Genomic DNA, 15,546 nt, shown 5'->3' with positions numbered 1-15,546 from the left:
GGTATATGTGTGTTGCGGGGGGTGGCGAGCCAGCCCCAGCTAAGGGCTGGGGCCAGCTTCTCCAAGGTGCGCATTCAGATTTGAAGGTGCCTCTCCCCCCTTCCCCTTTCCTTCCTCTCAGACAGAGATACCTGAGCCAGCAGGTCAACTCAGGTTACCTCAACAGGTACGAGACCCTCCCCCAGGGGGCTGAATGCCTGCAAGAGAGAGCAGGTCCCCTAACCCAAAAGATGGGCTCCCCAGGGGGTCCTTAAGCCAGGGACTCACAAGGGGCCGGCACATCGCACAGCAGATCCCCAAATACTTCAGGCATCCCAACCCTCCATGTCTCCTGCCCCTCGTCAGGGTGGGAAGCCGCCCTACCTTCCCCCATCCCTAAGATTTTCTTGCTTGCCTGCCTTGGGTAGAGGAGAGGGCCGGAGGTGGGGCGCACTCCATATACCCAGGCAGGGCTACACTGCCCCTTCAGACACCAGCTCCTGCCTGAAGCTTGGCTGGGGGCTCTGAGAGCAAAGCAGTTTATGGGGACAGAGGAGAGGGCAGCTGGCGGGTCCCTGGTTTCGGGCTGGGCTAATCCAGGATGCTTCTTCTCAGGAGACTATTTGTATCTGGATTGGAGGGGACTGGAGCAGGCCTCTTGTCCCCACATACTCTAGCCCTATAGGAAATGTTAGCTGGGCCTGGAGGGGCCCCCTGGCTTCACTGCAGCCCCTACTTGCCCAGGCAGTCAGCCCAGGCCAGGATGTGGATGGGAACTGTCAACAGACACTCTTTAAGTATTTACCCACAGTTTCTCTAGGGGGTTCCTCCCCCAACCCCAAGACTAGGTAAATTCAAGGTAATTCTAATGGATAAAAGAACCTTGGTCCATCAGCACCCTTCTCTGGCCATAAATGTGTACAGTTATGTGGGGTTTAACACAGACAGAGAGAAAAGGCAGAAAGTGAGAGAGCTGTGAATACGTGTGCTGTGTGCATACGAATGAGGAAGAGGAATTAGAAGGATTTTTCCGGGGTCCTCCCCTTGCACGGTATGTGAGGTTGTGGCACACAGGGCAGTAGTGGGGCACACTCGGGATACGCACACACTGGATGTGCCACCTCCCAGCCCGAAACACCTCAACTATCATGCATGCCCAGAAGCACCCCTGTCACCTCACAGACCCTGTGCACCCAGGCACATAGGGGAGGAATACCTGACAAACACACGTGCCTCTTCAGCTGTTTGCATCATGAAAAAATTTGCCACCGATTTTCCTTCCACATCCTGGGGTTTCAGGGCTGGATGAGGAAGGAGGCTGTTAGAAAACCAGATCTTTTTCTTCCCCATCCGGAGCCCAGCTCTGGGGACGGATGAAGGAATGGCAGTGCAGGAAAGGGTGGGGTAGAATAACACACCTCCAGTCCCTCTATTATCTAAATAACTGCTGGGAAAATGGCCACTGTCAGCCAAATTCCCAAAGAAGAGTCACTGGGGCCCCAGCAAAAGACACTTGCAGGATCCCTTGAATATGGAGGAGCCCACCTGCACCTGAATTAAGGACTGCCCAAACTCTGCAAACGTCCAGAACTCTGGCCCTGGAGCAGCAGGAGGGGAGGATCAGAGGAGGTCTGTGCCAGGGCTGCAGGCCTCCCTAGGGTCCAGGACATGCGGGGCATGACAGGGGTCTCCTCCACTATCAGAGCAAGCGCCAGCCTTGGTTTCAGCCCTGCCTTCGCTGAGCCACTCTGCTCAGAGTACCAAGCTGAACGAGATGGGCTCTGGGTTCCCAGCATCTGGGTCACTGGGGACTGTCATAAATATTTTCCCTTCCCTGCCTGGAAAGAGGAGGCTCGGCAGGCCAGATCCGCTCTGGGGCCTGCGCCTTATCTTTTAGAGGGTGGGGGGATATCTCCACATTTTATGGTCCAGCGAAAACCCTGCCACAGAGCTATTCTTCCAGGCCTTTGTGTCTTGGAATGTGACTGTCCCGCCACCACCGTCTGCTCTCAGGGCCCACCAGTCCTGAAACCCCTGGCTGGACTCGATTTCCCCTTTTGGGGGTCCCTCGTCTTTCTTTTTTCTTTTTTTTTTTTTTCATTTGATTGTCTTTTTTTCTTTTACACGTATCTGGTTGATTTCGCTCCCGGAGCTTGGAAATAAAGGAACCGCAAGCAGCCATCCTCGCTGGGGCGTCTCTGCCCCTCGCCCCAAGGCCTGCTCCTCCCTCCTAGGTACCACGGATTTATGTTCGTTCGTCCGGGTCATTCTGCCTTTTTGTGTTAATTGCGCGCTGCCTGCCCGGTGCTTATCTCCTTCGCAAAGCGATTATTCTCGACGCCAGCGCTCCAGAGCCTCTCGAGCCTGCTGCCAGAGCGAGGGCCCATCTCCCGCCGCCACTCGCGATTTATTTACACCTCGCAGGTGAGAGGATTGATTTGCTCAGAGCCAGTGGGGCCGGGCTGGGCCGGGGCGCGGGGCCTTCTCCCCGCTGCTCCTCCCGGCCGGCCTCAAATGTCAGTGCGGCCAGGCCGGCCAGGGGCATTGCCGCCGCGTCTAACATTGAGCAACAGCGCCACCTCGCGGCCACTTGCTCCAATGCAGTCCGGCCGGGAAAAAGCCCACAGATAGAGTAAGCAGATCCCAGCCTTGGCCCAAAGGTGGGAAGAGAGAGGAAGGAGTTCCCAAACGGGTGCGAGAGAGTGAGGGGTCCCCGGAAGGGAGTTCTCCCAGGACCGCTGTCCTTGTGTTTTCCAAGTTCTCCAAATAAACCTTCTCAAAGGTTTCACACTATTTTCTTTTTGTCACCCTCCCTTCCCGCATTAAGAGACACTGTGCAAAGGACCTGCCGCGATCCCCCGCCATTCAGGCGCATTTCTGGGCTCGGAACACCTCCGCTCACGCAGAAGCACGCTCCGAGGCTCCCGCGACCTCCTGCCCGCGGCGCGCACCCTAAACTCCTCGTTCCTCTTACCCTGCCGCTGGATCCGCACCACCTATTCCGCCGCCTCCTGCAGGACTTTGGGGTGGGACGCTGACTTCTCCCGATTGTTTGCCCCCTGGTTTGTAGCCCACCTCTCTCTCTCTCTCTCTCTCTCTCTCTCTCTCTCTCACGCGCGCCTCTCTCTCTCTCCACCTCTCCCTCCCAGCCAGTGAGGTCCTGTTCTCCGTGGGCCATAGACAAAACATTCCTATAATCCGATTTCAAAGGAAAGAGTGTCCACCTTATTTAAACCATAAAACAATTAAGCCCAGACGTCTAGCCAGCTCCGCGCTGCTGTTTTGTTCGGCCCCATTCAGAATCCAGCGCAGGGAGACAAACAGCGCCATAAAAGTGGCATTTCGGGGCTGCGGAAATGTACCTATCCGCTGCCTTCCCAAGTGGAACAACCTTTAGGGTTTTGTGATTCTGACAAAGGAGCAGAGGAGAGGTGGGAGGGGAAGATTAGGGCAGGAGGGCGTTTGCTAGCTCCTCTTCCCTCTCCCCCCACCCCAGCTTTCGCTTCTTTCCCTAGATGTGTGTTGTGTTGTGGTTTTAATTCACAAATTGTAATAAATTTTTAAAAAATGAATCCAATCCTGACCTGCAGGCTGGAGGCTGAGCTGGAACTGGACAGTGGGCTGGGCCGGGTGGGCCTGTTCTGGATCCCACGCTCTCTCCAGGGCCCTCGGAGCCCGGAGCCCTGAGCCCTGCGGCCCTCCTTCCTGTCCCGAGTAAGGCCGGCTCCGGCGGGCTGCAGGAAGCAGGCCGCGCTGATGGACGAGGGGAGGCGACAGGGCCTTGGAGCAGGGGCGGGGTGGAGGCCTGGAAACGCCGCGGAGCCTGGGCTGGGAGAAAAGCCCGAGTCCCCGCAGTCAGGACCGGCAGTCAGGATCCAGGGACATGGGTGTCCTGGCCTCCGACCGGGTGTGAAACCAACGCCAGTGTTCCAGAACAGCAAAAAGGCCAAAGGGGGGAGTGAGGATTGAGAAAAGAGGATAAACTACAGGCAAAACACCATTCAAAAGGACCAAGAAAACAACTGCTTCTAGAATTAGGGAGGAGGTCTCTTCAGTGGGAAAGAAGAGAAGGTGCTTCAGCCACTGGGAAAAACCAGTGTTTGCGACTTTTGATTGTCCCCCTCAAAATACCATCCAAACGAAATGTTTGTCCCTTCCCACCTTCCTCCAGCCCCCGAAATTGGAGTGTTGAATGGAAGGAGGGAGTAGGAGATTCAAATGATGGGGAAGGGGCTGGTCCCTCCAAGTGCCTCACCAATCCTGTAAGGCCATGCGATGGAGGACGCCGCAGAAGGACTGGGATCCCCAATGATTTTCTTTTATGGTGGTATTCCCCAAGTACTCAGAACAACACCCTGCACCCTCGCCAGAATGGGCAGCCTGAGATATTAAAGCACTATATTTCAAGCCGTCTGAGTTTAATAGTTTCCAGATTGGGGGATTTCCGAGAAAGGGGGCGCCGGGCTGAGGCATACCCAGCAGCTCGTGTCTGCTTCTGATTACCAGATGAAAACTGCCGGGGAAGGCGCTCTGGGGTGCAGTGCAACTGACCAGCCCCAATGAGCTGTTGCACATACTGGCCTCTACCCTTGTGCCTGGGGTCCCACCACCATCAGGGAACACCCCACTCCAGGCTAATCCCTGACCAGCTTCCTTAGGCCTTGACCATGTCACCCCCAGAAACGCTGCAGCCACTCAGCATAACTCTGTTACCCCCAAACCAACATTCAAACTAACCACTAGACAGAGAGAGAGACTGAGAAGAAAAGAGAACTAGGAGAGGGAGAGCGAGAGGGAGAAGCTGAGAATGCATTGAGAAGTTGAAACTAAATCTAATTCTGATTGTATTGCTTTTGCCGTCTTTCTCCTTCCTCCTTCCCTCCCTTCCTTCCTTCCCTTTCTTTCTTCCCTCCCTACTTCCTCTCTCCCTCCTTCCTTCTCTCCCTCCTCTCTCTCTCTCTCCCTTCTTTTACTCTCAATGCAGTCCCCAGTGCCTATTCTGCTCCCTGAGGCCTGCTCAGCCTTCTCTCTCACCGCTCACTGCACACCCTCCCTCCCTCCCAGCCATCCCTCGAAGAGCCAATGCAGGCAGGCAAGAATCCAGCCCGGGCCCTCACCCAGCACCCAACTTTCATCTTCACCTATCTCTTCCCTCCGATCTCGTGTACGCATAAATTATTACAATTAATTACAGCCAGGGAAAACCATTCATGCCATGCCCCCACCCCCCTGGACTCCATCGAGCTACCAGGAAACTCACAGGCAGGCACAAGCAGGGCTCGGGCCTCAGCAGCCTCCACGCCATCCCTGGAGCCCTCACGCCCACCCCACCCTGCCTGGAGAGCAGCGGCAGGCACTTGCCCTTCCAAGGTAGAAGGAGCCCCTTCCCTGGCTCTGGCTGGCCCCAAAGGAACAGAGCGCTTGCCTCCTGCACGACAGCAGCCTGGGAGCCACGGGGAGGAGAAATAACGAGAACTGGATACGGTTGGGTTTCTGGGTTTTTAAGTGACTTCGATATATTAACACAGAGCTGTTCTAGCATAACAAACAGAAGCACGTAACAGGACGGACGCTGGGGACGAGGAGACACACGGCTATGTACATGCCCGAGGCGCGGGCCTGCGCCGCCGACCCAGCCGCCGGACCCAGCCTGCCGCACGGTCCGGGCCCTCGCCCCTCCGCTCCTGGGCTGGGGATTGTTATTGTGTAGGTGTGTGTGTCTTTTTTTGTACAAAATCTGCACGCAGAGCACCCCAGGCCTGGGGAGGGATGGCCCGGACCAAATACGATACAGAAAAAAAAAAATAGAAATATAGCGATTCAAGTACTGGCTTCTCTGAAGAAAGGAGGGAAAAAATCACATTTGTGTGTGTTATTTATTTCAGTTGCGCTGGGAGAAGAGAATGCGGCTTCTCTCCCCACCTCCTCCTCGCTGGGTAGAGCTAACCCTAAAACACCAATTTCTCAACACCGAACCCCCCCCAATCTCAAGAGCTTTCCTTTTCCCCTTCCTTTTTTTTTTTCTTTTTAAGCTGATTGGCTTTTCTCTATCTTGCTCTCTCCTTTTCTTTTCGTGCTCTCTCCCGCCTGGGTTGGGGTATTTTTGTGGGGTTTTTTGTTTTTCCCTTGGCTGTGCCGAAGCAGCAGGCTGGGGCAGGGTTTAGGATTGCTCCTTGTCGGTTTTCTCTTTATTCATCTTTTTCATCTTCATCCTCCGGTTCTGAAACCAGATTTTGACCTGCCGCTCGGTGAGGTTGAGAACCCGGGCCACCTCGTACCGACGGTCCCTGGTTAAATACATATTGAAGAGAAACTCCTTCTCCAGTTCCAGCGTCTGGTACTTGGTGTAGGGGCAGCGCTTCTTCCTCGTGGAGCGGGCGTGGATCCAGTTGGCCACGGGGTTGCCTGGAGGGCCAAACACAGGCAGGGGTCAGTGGAGCCCCTTTCTAGCCCAGGACCCCTGCCACCCTACCCCCCAGGCTTAGCCAGGCTCCCCTAATGCAACAATTGAACCTGAATTTGGACACGTTTTGCTTTGGGAATTTTCTCCCTGACTCCTTGTGCATTCTGCCTCCTTCCCATCTTCCCCCTCTTCAATTTCTAGCACCTAAAACTATAGGAAATCAAAGCTATCAAAGCCCCTACAGTCCGGTCCTCAGCTTCAAGAGTAGTAATTCGAGAATATGCTCATAAAAAGTCCAAATTCCCAACCGTTTCATAGGCCCATAAACGCTTCTCTCTCTTGTTTTTTATTTTTATAGCGAGGTCTCTCTCCTCCCCACTTCCCTCCTCCTCTGCCCCCTCCCACCCTCCCAGCCCACGACCGAGTCCTGAAATTTCAGCAGTTCTGTTTCCTGACCCGGAGAGTCCTTAAGCCCCTCACTACCCTCTTCAGTGCCCGGCTCCGCTCTCGGAGTTCAACCCTGCTGAGGCGAATTCTCAGAGTGATGCTAGAATGGGGAAAGCCTTTCTCCTCTCCCCAGAGAGCTGCTGGCCTTGGGACAGGCTCCCCCATATCTTAGCTTCCCTGTTAGGCTTCCAGTACTCCCCTCCTGCCAGCCCCAGGACAGGCTCTGCAGGAGCCAAGCCTCCAATTTCAGGTTTATGGGAGTAGCTGAGGGCAAGGAGGGAAGCCTTCAGAGGGGTATAATTAGGCCCTGGCCCCTTATGGGGCTTGAGGAAAGGATTTCCTGCACCCCCCTCCTGGGACTCCCCCAGACACTTCCTCACACCCAGGGGCTGCACCCCCTCCCCTGTTTCCCCTTCTTTCCCCCTTCTCTGGCCCAGCAGCTCCCACCTGCCCCCCCCACCTACCCCTGCCCTTCTTTGCAATACTCAGAAGGCTCTAGTCTCCTTGAAGGGAGTGTGTGTGTGTGTGTGTGTGTGTGTGTGTCTATGTGTATGTGTGTGTATAATTCTCTAATCCGGAGATGCCTCCCCCCCATTCTTCATCCCTGAGTCCAGTTCTCAACCCTCTTTCCTGCAGAGCCTCAGAAGAGGGCTCTCAAGTTTAAGGAGACTGGGACCCCACTTCTCTTCCCCAACTCTGGAAGTCCTGATTTCTCCAAGTTCCCAGGCTGTGAAATCCCCCAGACCCCTCACCTAGTGCTCCTGGGGGAAGAAGTCCATGCACCTTCTGTTTAATGACTCCCTGGTGGGGTGAGAACCCCCATGCTGGCTGGGAGGTAGGGGTGATTTTTTTCCCTGGGGTATTTCCTCTCTGCCCCCAATGTCCTCCTCATCTCTCCCCCAATCCCACCTCAAACCATAAAATGAACCTCACCCCCTACCCCATCCCCTGGCCCTGTCTGCATTTCTTGGAAAGTAGCGACTGAGCCAAAAAGCCTGGGCTGGGGGGTGGGGGGGGTCTCTCATCAAAGCCAGCTCCAGGGAGAGGAGCCCCCCTCAGCCCTCTCCCAACCTGGCTCCCTGGGCTCCCTTCTCAGACCTTCCTGCCCCTGAAAGCTCCCCAAGGTAATTCGCTTTTATTGAGTCCTCGCCCCCTCGCCCTCGCCCCTCTCCCGCGCTCCCTGCGCTGCTGCGAGGGGCTGTAATCTGGCTCCCCCCCGCCCGGCCTCCCTCCCCTCCCGCGCCGGTTGTAAAGGAAAATTGCTCCCAACTTACTGGGGTCCAGGTCGGCCTTCTCCTCTTTGTGCTTGCTGCCGGCCAGTGCGTCCGCCTCGGGCGAGGGCAGTGTCTGCGGGGCGCGGTCGCGCAGCTCCCCGGGCGAGCCGTACATGTAGTCCGGGTAGCTGCGGCCGTCGCCCGGGCCGCAGTCGGCGCGGCGCCCGGGGTAGGCGTCCGGCTTGAGGGCGTAGTGACGGCCCCCGGCCGGGAAGCTGGGGAAGGAGACGGCGCCGGACAGCGGCTCGAGCCAAGTCCGCATGTAGCGCGTGTCGGCGCCGAGGTGGGGCTGGGGGCCGTACGGGTGGTACACCACGGACGACTGCGAGGGCACGGGCGCCCACGACGTGCTGAACACTGCCGGCTTGGGCGCGAAGCTACAGGACGGAAAATCGCTACAGTCCGGCACCAAACCGCTGGGTCTGGCGGCGGCGGGGTGAGCCCCCGTGGCCGGAAACCTGGACGCTAGGAGGTCTTCATTGTCGTGAGAGATGAGCGAGTCCACGTAATAGTTACTGATGGGCCCCGTCGCCGACATCGTAACAGGGTTTTACATACATAAGATTATTGTATGAACTGTATATGTACTTTTTATCTGCTCACAGAACAATCAAGGCAGGTAATTATTTTTCCAGCCTTTTCCCCGCAGCTCATTGGTTCCCCGGCCCCCACGTGATCGTATTTACCCAAAAATACGGCGCGGATCAATGCGCAGGGGCTTTTTTTCCTTGCTTTTTCTTTCCCCCCCTTCTCCCACCCCCTTCTCTCTGCTGATCCCCGCGACCTGCGTTTTCCTGGGGGTCCGGAACTCTGGACCCAAGGCACCGGCCACCCCCTCAGGACAACTCGTACCTCATCAGAGCACCCCCTTGCCCATGTCCACCCCTAAGCAGATGGCCTCCCGCACCCCCCCACCCTGGAGGATTTCTTAATGGGGTGAAAATGGCAGTCCCCGAAGCCAGGGTTGCCGGACCCCCAGGGCCGAGCTTGGGCGCGGGAGCCTCGCAGGGGCGGAGAGGCCGGCCGAGGTAGGTGGAGGAACTATTTCTTGACGTAATCCGTCTCTGTCGGCCCCGACGCTCCTGCAGTCTCTGCGCGAGCCGAGATCAGCGATTGTCAGTTCGGAACGTGGCTTTTAAAAATGCGTTTTTAAATAGTGTGTGTGTATGTATTTCTTTCAGGAGCAGAAGCAGTGAGGGAGGGAGGGAGGGTGGGAGGGGACTGGGGAAGCTGGGGTGGAGGGAGGGAAGGAGGGAAAGGGGAGCGTCCTTCTGCCACTGGCCAACTCAGCCCCCCAAATCTGGGGTAGGGCAACTTGGGGAAGGTGGTCTGCGTGTGGGAGGGGTAGGACCTCGGGACCTCATACACCTTTATCATCAGAAGTCCTCTCTTTGCTTTGGCACAGATATGCAAGCTCCTTTATTTTAAATTTATTGTCTGTATCTATTTATCTTTCTTTGCCAGCTTGAAGAAGTGGAGGAGAGATCAGCACAAGTTAAGTGGGGCGTCCCCATCCCGTCTTCCTGCTCACCCTCCTTTGCCCCCAACTCCATCTCTGCGACACCCTGCCCCCCAAAAGAAGTCACTCCAGGGCTCTGTCTGCAGAGAGCCAGGGTGAGAGCAGGCAAGGCAAGAGAGAGCGACCTCGGTCGTGGGCAAGTAGCTTGTTTTTACGTCCTTCAATAAAATTTTTATGAGGATCATTTGATTGTTCATAAATGTGTCTTTCATTAAATAAAATTGTAGGCTGTTTTTGGAACGGGAAAAAAGCAACGGAGGAATGGGAGAAAGCAATTTCTTTGGGGTCGGACGCAGGAATTCCGGAGGGGGCAGTGTGATTGTAGGGAAGATCAGACAACTTGGATTCCTCCCCCCAATAAGTTGGTTGCTACCCTCCTCCTTGAATTTGGGGTTTGTTGCCCAGCCCTTTGCTTTCCATCAGACTGCCCCATGGTGGTTTTGTAAAGGTGGGCTTTTGGCAAGCAGGACATTCTCAGTGTGGGTGCAAGAGAGGGGGCAGGGAGGTTGGCTGGGGAGTAGGAAGAAAGGCAGGTGATGTCCCCCAGAGACATGATGCACCCTAGGCTCGGCAGAGTGAGTTTGAAGGAGGGGTGCAATTTCAGGGTCAGAAGAGAGGAGTCCCAGTTTGTGCTATGGAAAATAGGCAGGAGCTAAGGCTGAGACACAGGTTCTGAGGCAGCAGGGAAGGACAAGGATTCCCAGACATGAGACGCCTGCCCTTCTTTCCCACTCCTGTCCCCAGGAGGGGACCAAACGCTGGGGGTGGGGGTGAAGGATGGTTTTCTCCTGCATCTCTGTCGACCTGTCTCCTCTGGGGTGGAGAAGGGCTAGGGAGAGATGTCCAAGAGTGTGTAGCTTGTGTGTTCTGGGGGGGGGGGAAAGTTGAGGGGGGAGGGTAGATCTGCAGCCTGCAGCACTGACCCCAGCTTTCCCGGGTCCCCTCCCCAGTCCCTGTCCCTCCCCCTCTCCAGTTCTTTCCTTTTCGGTCTAGCGGGGCTGGGATTTCGACGCACGGGGTGTGTGTGTGAAGTGCCTGGCTGGGGAGAGACAACTCGGGGCCTCAGCCTCCTCGCCCTCAGCTCTGATTGTCTTCCCCTCCCCCGGACTGGACTGGTGTGGGAAATCCAAATTACAGCAAGAAACAGAATATCTCTTTGGCCTTGATGGAGTTGGGTTAGCTGTCAATCAAAAATTCTCCCTCACTAGTTCAAGGAAAAGACAGGAGATTCCCTCCGGTCCCCCTGCCGAGGCTTTCTCCAAATCCCCAGCACCGTCAGCACCTCCCCCAGCCCTGGCGGCTGGGGACCCTGCCCGGCTCTTGGGCGGCTGCTGGCAGCACTGAGCAGAGACGTGTAGCCTTCAGCGGGCCCGGGGCCAGACAGAGACCTAGAGGACATCAGGGGACAGAGCCTGAGAGAGACTGAGCCTGAGACATAACAACTGAAACACGGCGCCAGGCCCATGGAGAGGGAGGAAGGAGGGAAAGAGAGAAGAAAACGGAGGACTGAGATAAAAAGAAGAGGAGAGGGGAGAATTAAAGGAAAGGGGGGGCAAGATGAAAAGAGATGGGAGAGCAGGGAGAGGAAGGCGAGCAGAGAGCGAGAGGGAGGAAGGGCGGCGATAGGCAGGCAGGACGGGGCAGGGCGCGAGCTGGGAGCAGCCGTGGCATTGTGCAGTCCGCTTGCTTGCCGAGCCTTTGCCGCGGGACCGGCTCCGGGCGCGGCGGCCACTTCTGTCCGGACACAAAGGAGGAAGAGGCCTCCTCTCCTGCCCCTCCCAGGCGACCTGCTGGGGTGGGTACACTAGGCCTCCGGGGGGTGTAGAACCCCATCTCAGCCCAGGCAGCCACCCAGGCGTCTGGGGGCTGAGCCACACTGCAGTCAAGGAGCAAACAAGACGCGATGAAGGAGAAGGTCTCACGCCCCACTCCTCCTTTTGCGTCTTCGCCAGCCGACAGGGCCCATCTGCCCCAACCTCAGTTTTCCTAGAAGAAAGGCGCCCCTAAAGACCCTTCCCTATGGGCCTCTACTATTTGGGAGAGCTCCTCAGACATAGTGTCTGTAAACAGATGCCCCGTTCTGTCCTGGCCACCACTTCTTTTCAACTCTCCAGCTGCCTGCGTACCCTGCTTGCCCACCCCGCAGGGGCAGCGGAAGCGGGGCAACTCGGATCACCCGGCCCAGGCTCCCCGCTACCGTCAAATTCCCCATGAAACGGAGCAGAGATTGTCGCCTTCGTTTAAGAGCGTGAACTCAGACCCTCCCCACTCAGGCACAGACACAGCTGTGGATCAGGGAGCAGGCCTCGCCCACACCCCCTCCCCACCAATGCCCCGGCTTGCCTAGGCCTTGCGGAGAGCAGCAGCCGCGAGGAGGGGGGCTGGAAGAGGCTGGGAGTCCCTGAATTCACCAGGCCGAGGTCCCTCGGGTTCCACAACTGCATGTGGGCTGTACCCCTAGTCTCTGCATTTGGAGGTGGGGTGGCAGGTCAGGGCTCTGAAGCAGAACTTCAGGCTCCCCCCAAATCCCGGCCTGTGGACATGGGGGCTCAAAGGATGTGGGGGCACCAATAAAGAGGGGCTTGTCTTTCCAGGTTCACCTATTCCTGCTGCATCTCCTGCCAGATTCCCAGACTCCCTCTCACCCCCCCCCACCACTCCCTTCCATTTTCCTCAGCACCGATGGGGCAAACCCGAGGGACTGGAGGACACTGGGAGTCCCTGTTGGAGAGGGGGGGAAACCCCAGCTTCAGCCAGCAGCTCTGCATTCAGTCTGGTTCTTACAGCTCGCCTCCGACCCCGAAAGAATTCACTGGGCACAGGCGAGCCCCCTAAGGGGGAGGGGCACCCTTACTCCATCACCTCAGACCTGCACAGCTGCGACCACAACCAAGCTAGCACCACCGTGGGAAGGACAGACAGACAGAAAGACAGACAGGTTAGAGTCATCCCCTCCCCTTGCCCTGCGCCTCCCTCTTAGTGATTTAAATTCCCTCCGGTTCAATCCACACCGTCAAGTTCGGATTAAATTTAAAACAGGCTTTTCCCGGTCCCCAGCCGCCGCAGGCAGGGAGCCCGCTCCCCGGCTCGTCAGCACCCGCCCGCGCGGAGGAGGCCGTGCTCCATTTGCTTTCATTTTCCTTCTCCCCCTGAAATGGGCTCGTTTCACCTCTCGGCTGCCTCTCCCCCTCCCCGCCCCCTCCTCGGTTCCCCTCTACTTTCCCCCCTTCTCGCTCCTGATCCCTCTTTGTTGGGAAAAACACACCCACACACAACTCCTCCTAGCTAAGGCCTGCGCTGGAAGCAGAATCTGAATTCTCCTGGCCCGCCGCGAGGAGACCGCGTCCTGCCCCCACCCCAGGTGGGTATCCGGGATCCCCACACGCCAGGAGTCAGGCCCCTAAGCCCAGCAGCAGTGAAACCCCTAGGGCCTGTGAACGTGGCCCTCTCAACGCCACGGCCTGCCTTCCCGCCGGCCCCCAGCCCTGCCGCCCCGCAGCAAACGGGGCTCTTTCCGGCTCCCCCAACCCGGTCTGGTTTCCCAGGCTGGGGAGTGGCTGGGGGAGGAGCGGCCCCAGAACCGGGGGTGCCCTCTGCCTGAAGCCCCCTGGCTCTGGCCGCCTTGTTACCTGATCTTTGTGTGATGTGTGTGTCGCAAGGAAATTTGCAGTGACTTTGGAGCCCAGACTGAGGAAGCCGAGGTGGCGAAAGGAGAGACAATACGGGTCCGAGGTACAATTAAGGGGCCAGAGCCGCTATCTCTCCCCCGCCCTCCCTGCCAGACTAGGAGCTGTCTGGCCTCAAACCTCAGGGCAACCCGCGAACCTGGAGCCGGAAACTCAGCCCGTGGCGGAGGGAACCAGAGGATCCGGCATCCAGAAAGCTGGAGGGAAGCTCCCTTCCAACTTGGGGGCTCAGCAGCCAGCCCCGCTGAGTTGCAGAGAATCCAATGAATGGAAGTACACATTCCGACGAAATTTCCCGATTTTTTCAGCCTTTGGAAGGAGAGCCTAGGGTTCGGGACGTCTCAGACAGACACAGACAGACAGGCAAACCGCACCTCCGGAGGCGGACAGACTCACAACATGAGTGTGAGCCTAAAATCAAATACAGGTTCAACATTCCCGAGGCCTTTCTGCCAGGCCGGGCGGGCGCCGAGCTCCCTACCTTCTCTCCCCTCCAGGGCGCTGGGCAGAGACCCGGAAGACTCGGTCCCTCTGGCTTGGTCCAATCCCGCCTCGGGAAGCGCCTTCGTTACCTGCTCCTCGGCTCCCCACGGCCACAGATGCAGGGCAGCCGCCTCCCGCCGGGGGAGGGAAGCCCCGGCCACCGCAGCCGCCGCTGCCCGCCCTCCTTCCCTCCCTCCCTCCCTCATTCTCGCCCTCCCTCCCCTCTCTCCCTCCCTCGCGCGCTGCCGCTCGCGGGGCCCTCCCGCGGGCAACCTGTTCTGGACCAAATCCAGGTATCTCCGAAAGAGAGAGAGAGAGAAAGAGAAAAGGACCTCTTATGTGGGAAAGAAAGACCCTCAACCGCGTTTATTTTCCACGCTCAGACCACTGGCCGGCCTCCGCGCCGACGCCCCGGACGCGGCCCTGCAGCTGCAGGGGTGTGCGGGGCCTGCTGCCTCGCCCGCGCTGACCGCCGCGCCCCGCGCGCTGCGCGCTCCACACTCTGGGCCGCCGCCCCCCGGCAGCCCAAACACCAAACAGACCTCAAGGTCCTTCCTACAGACTCAACATCCGGTTGCCCGCCTCGCGGCTGGCCTCCGCCCCGGAGCCCGCTCTGCTCCGTCTGCGGCCAAAGTCCACACACAATCCACCTTGTCCGAGCTCTCGCGCCAGCCGGACACCCCTCCTAGCCAAGGCGCCCGCCGGGCCACCCTCGGGCCGCGACCCTGCCCCGGACCGCAGACCTCCTCCCCCTGCACGGGACCCACACAAAGCCCAGTGCCCACCCTCAGCCCCCAGTCCCCAGCCGCTGCTGCCCTTCACCTGTTCCCGAGAAAGGCTGCATCTCGGAGCCGAGGCAAGGCCGTGGGCCCGGGCGGAGGGAGCCGGGGAGCCGGGGAGCGGAGGTCCCAGGGAGGCCACAGAGGATCAGCCGGGCTAAGCCGGAGCCCCCGCAGCCCGCGAGATATCTCCGAGACCAAGGCTCTCCTTGGCGAGCTCTTGCCTTTTCCTCCGTCTCCCACAAGTCTTAAACACTCACACGCCGGGAGTTCAGCTCTATAAATCCTGCTCCTCTTTCCCATATCATAATTAAAAAAAACCAGTAGGGGAGGTTTTAACTTTTATTGCGATTTCTGGAGTTGGGCTGCGGAGCATATATTAAGTTTACGCTTATGCGCTCTCGGCGGGGAGGGTCCTTTAAGAAATAAAAATCCATCTTAATATCCGCAGACGAGAGAGATAATTTTTTCCCTCCTCTTCACGCTGTTTCTTCTGAAGACTCCCTTCCAGCGAAGCGAATAAGTAATCACCATCGCCTTAGCCATAATCTACGGTCCCAGGGCCCCGGGGTGGACTCTGGCCATCAGACTGGCCCTCACCTTGGCCTGATGAGAACTCACCCCATTCCTCAGGATCTGGGAAGGGGGACACCCCAGACTCATGGCTCTGTGGCCACCCCCCCATAAGCCCACCGACTCTGAAATGGAAACGGGGGCAGAGAGAGACCCAAAGCGCAAAAGTCGTTCATTGGTGAATTTCGGCCCATCAGGGACATTCTCTCCAAGCCAAGCACTCCTGAGCACCCCGCCCCTGCCTGGGACTCCCTTCACTCCAACTGGCCCTGTGATTCTGACAGCTTGAAAACTCAGAGACTGCTAGGGGCTCCCAAACCAGGGGAGCCCCTGCCTGCCTCACACCAGCTGGCCTTCCTCTCTGAAAAACTCCCTATTTCCCCGGGAGCCATAGAGAGCTCTT

General features: G+C 57.8%; 2 protein-coding genes, 1 long non-coding RNA gene and 1 other non-coding gene across 4 annotated transcripts in view; 2 read left to right on the top strand and 2 right to left on the bottom strand.

The window, feature by feature from the left end:
- The window catches only part of HOXC4 (homeobox C4), a 59,682-nt gene extending 45,791 nt beyond the window's left edge, over nt 1–13,891 (bottom strand). The window contains exon 1 of the mRNA XM_034645246.1: nt 13,790–13,891. The gene's annotated coding sequence lies outside the window, so the exon portion shown is untranslated. The remainder of the gene's footprint in view (nt 1–13,789) is intronic.
- On the top strand, nt 22–4,883 carry LOC109490261. The gene is made up of 3 exons (XR_002143550.2): nt 22–166; nt 2,132–2,403; nt 2,807–4,883. It is a non-coding gene; the product is annotated as an uncharacterized LOC109490261 (transcript).
- Nucleotides 4,960–8,761, bottom strand: HOXC9 (homeobox C9). Its single transcript, XM_019804001.2, has 2 exons — nt 8,104–8,761; nt 4,960–6,384 (listed from the first exon to the last, which is right to left on the bottom strand). The coding sequence occupies exons 1-2, from the start codon at nt 8,639–8,641 to the stop codon at nt 6,140–6,142; spliced, it is 783 nt and encodes a 260-aa protein (XP_019659560.2). The 5' UTR covers nt 8,642–8,761; the 3' UTR covers nt 4,960–6,139.
- Nucleotides 9,024–13,780, top strand: LOC117796668. The gene is made up of 3 exons (XR_004621252.1): nt 9,024–9,131; nt 9,568–12,560; nt 12,908–13,780. It is a non-coding gene; the product is annotated as an uncharacterized LOC117796668 (long non-coding RNA).
- Nucleotides 13,892–15,546: the final 1,655 nt, after the last annotated feature.

This window comes from Ailuropoda melanoleuca, chromosome 16 (assembly GCF_002007445.2).
Source record: "Ailuropoda melanoleuca isolate Jingjing chromosome 16, ASM200744v2, whole genome shotgun sequence".
In the NCBI taxonomy this organism is placed as follows: Eukaryota; Metazoa; Chordata; class Mammalia; order Carnivora; family Ursidae; genus Ailuropoda; species Ailuropoda melanoleuca.
This window is presented reverse-complemented; position numbering and strand designations above follow the sequence as displayed.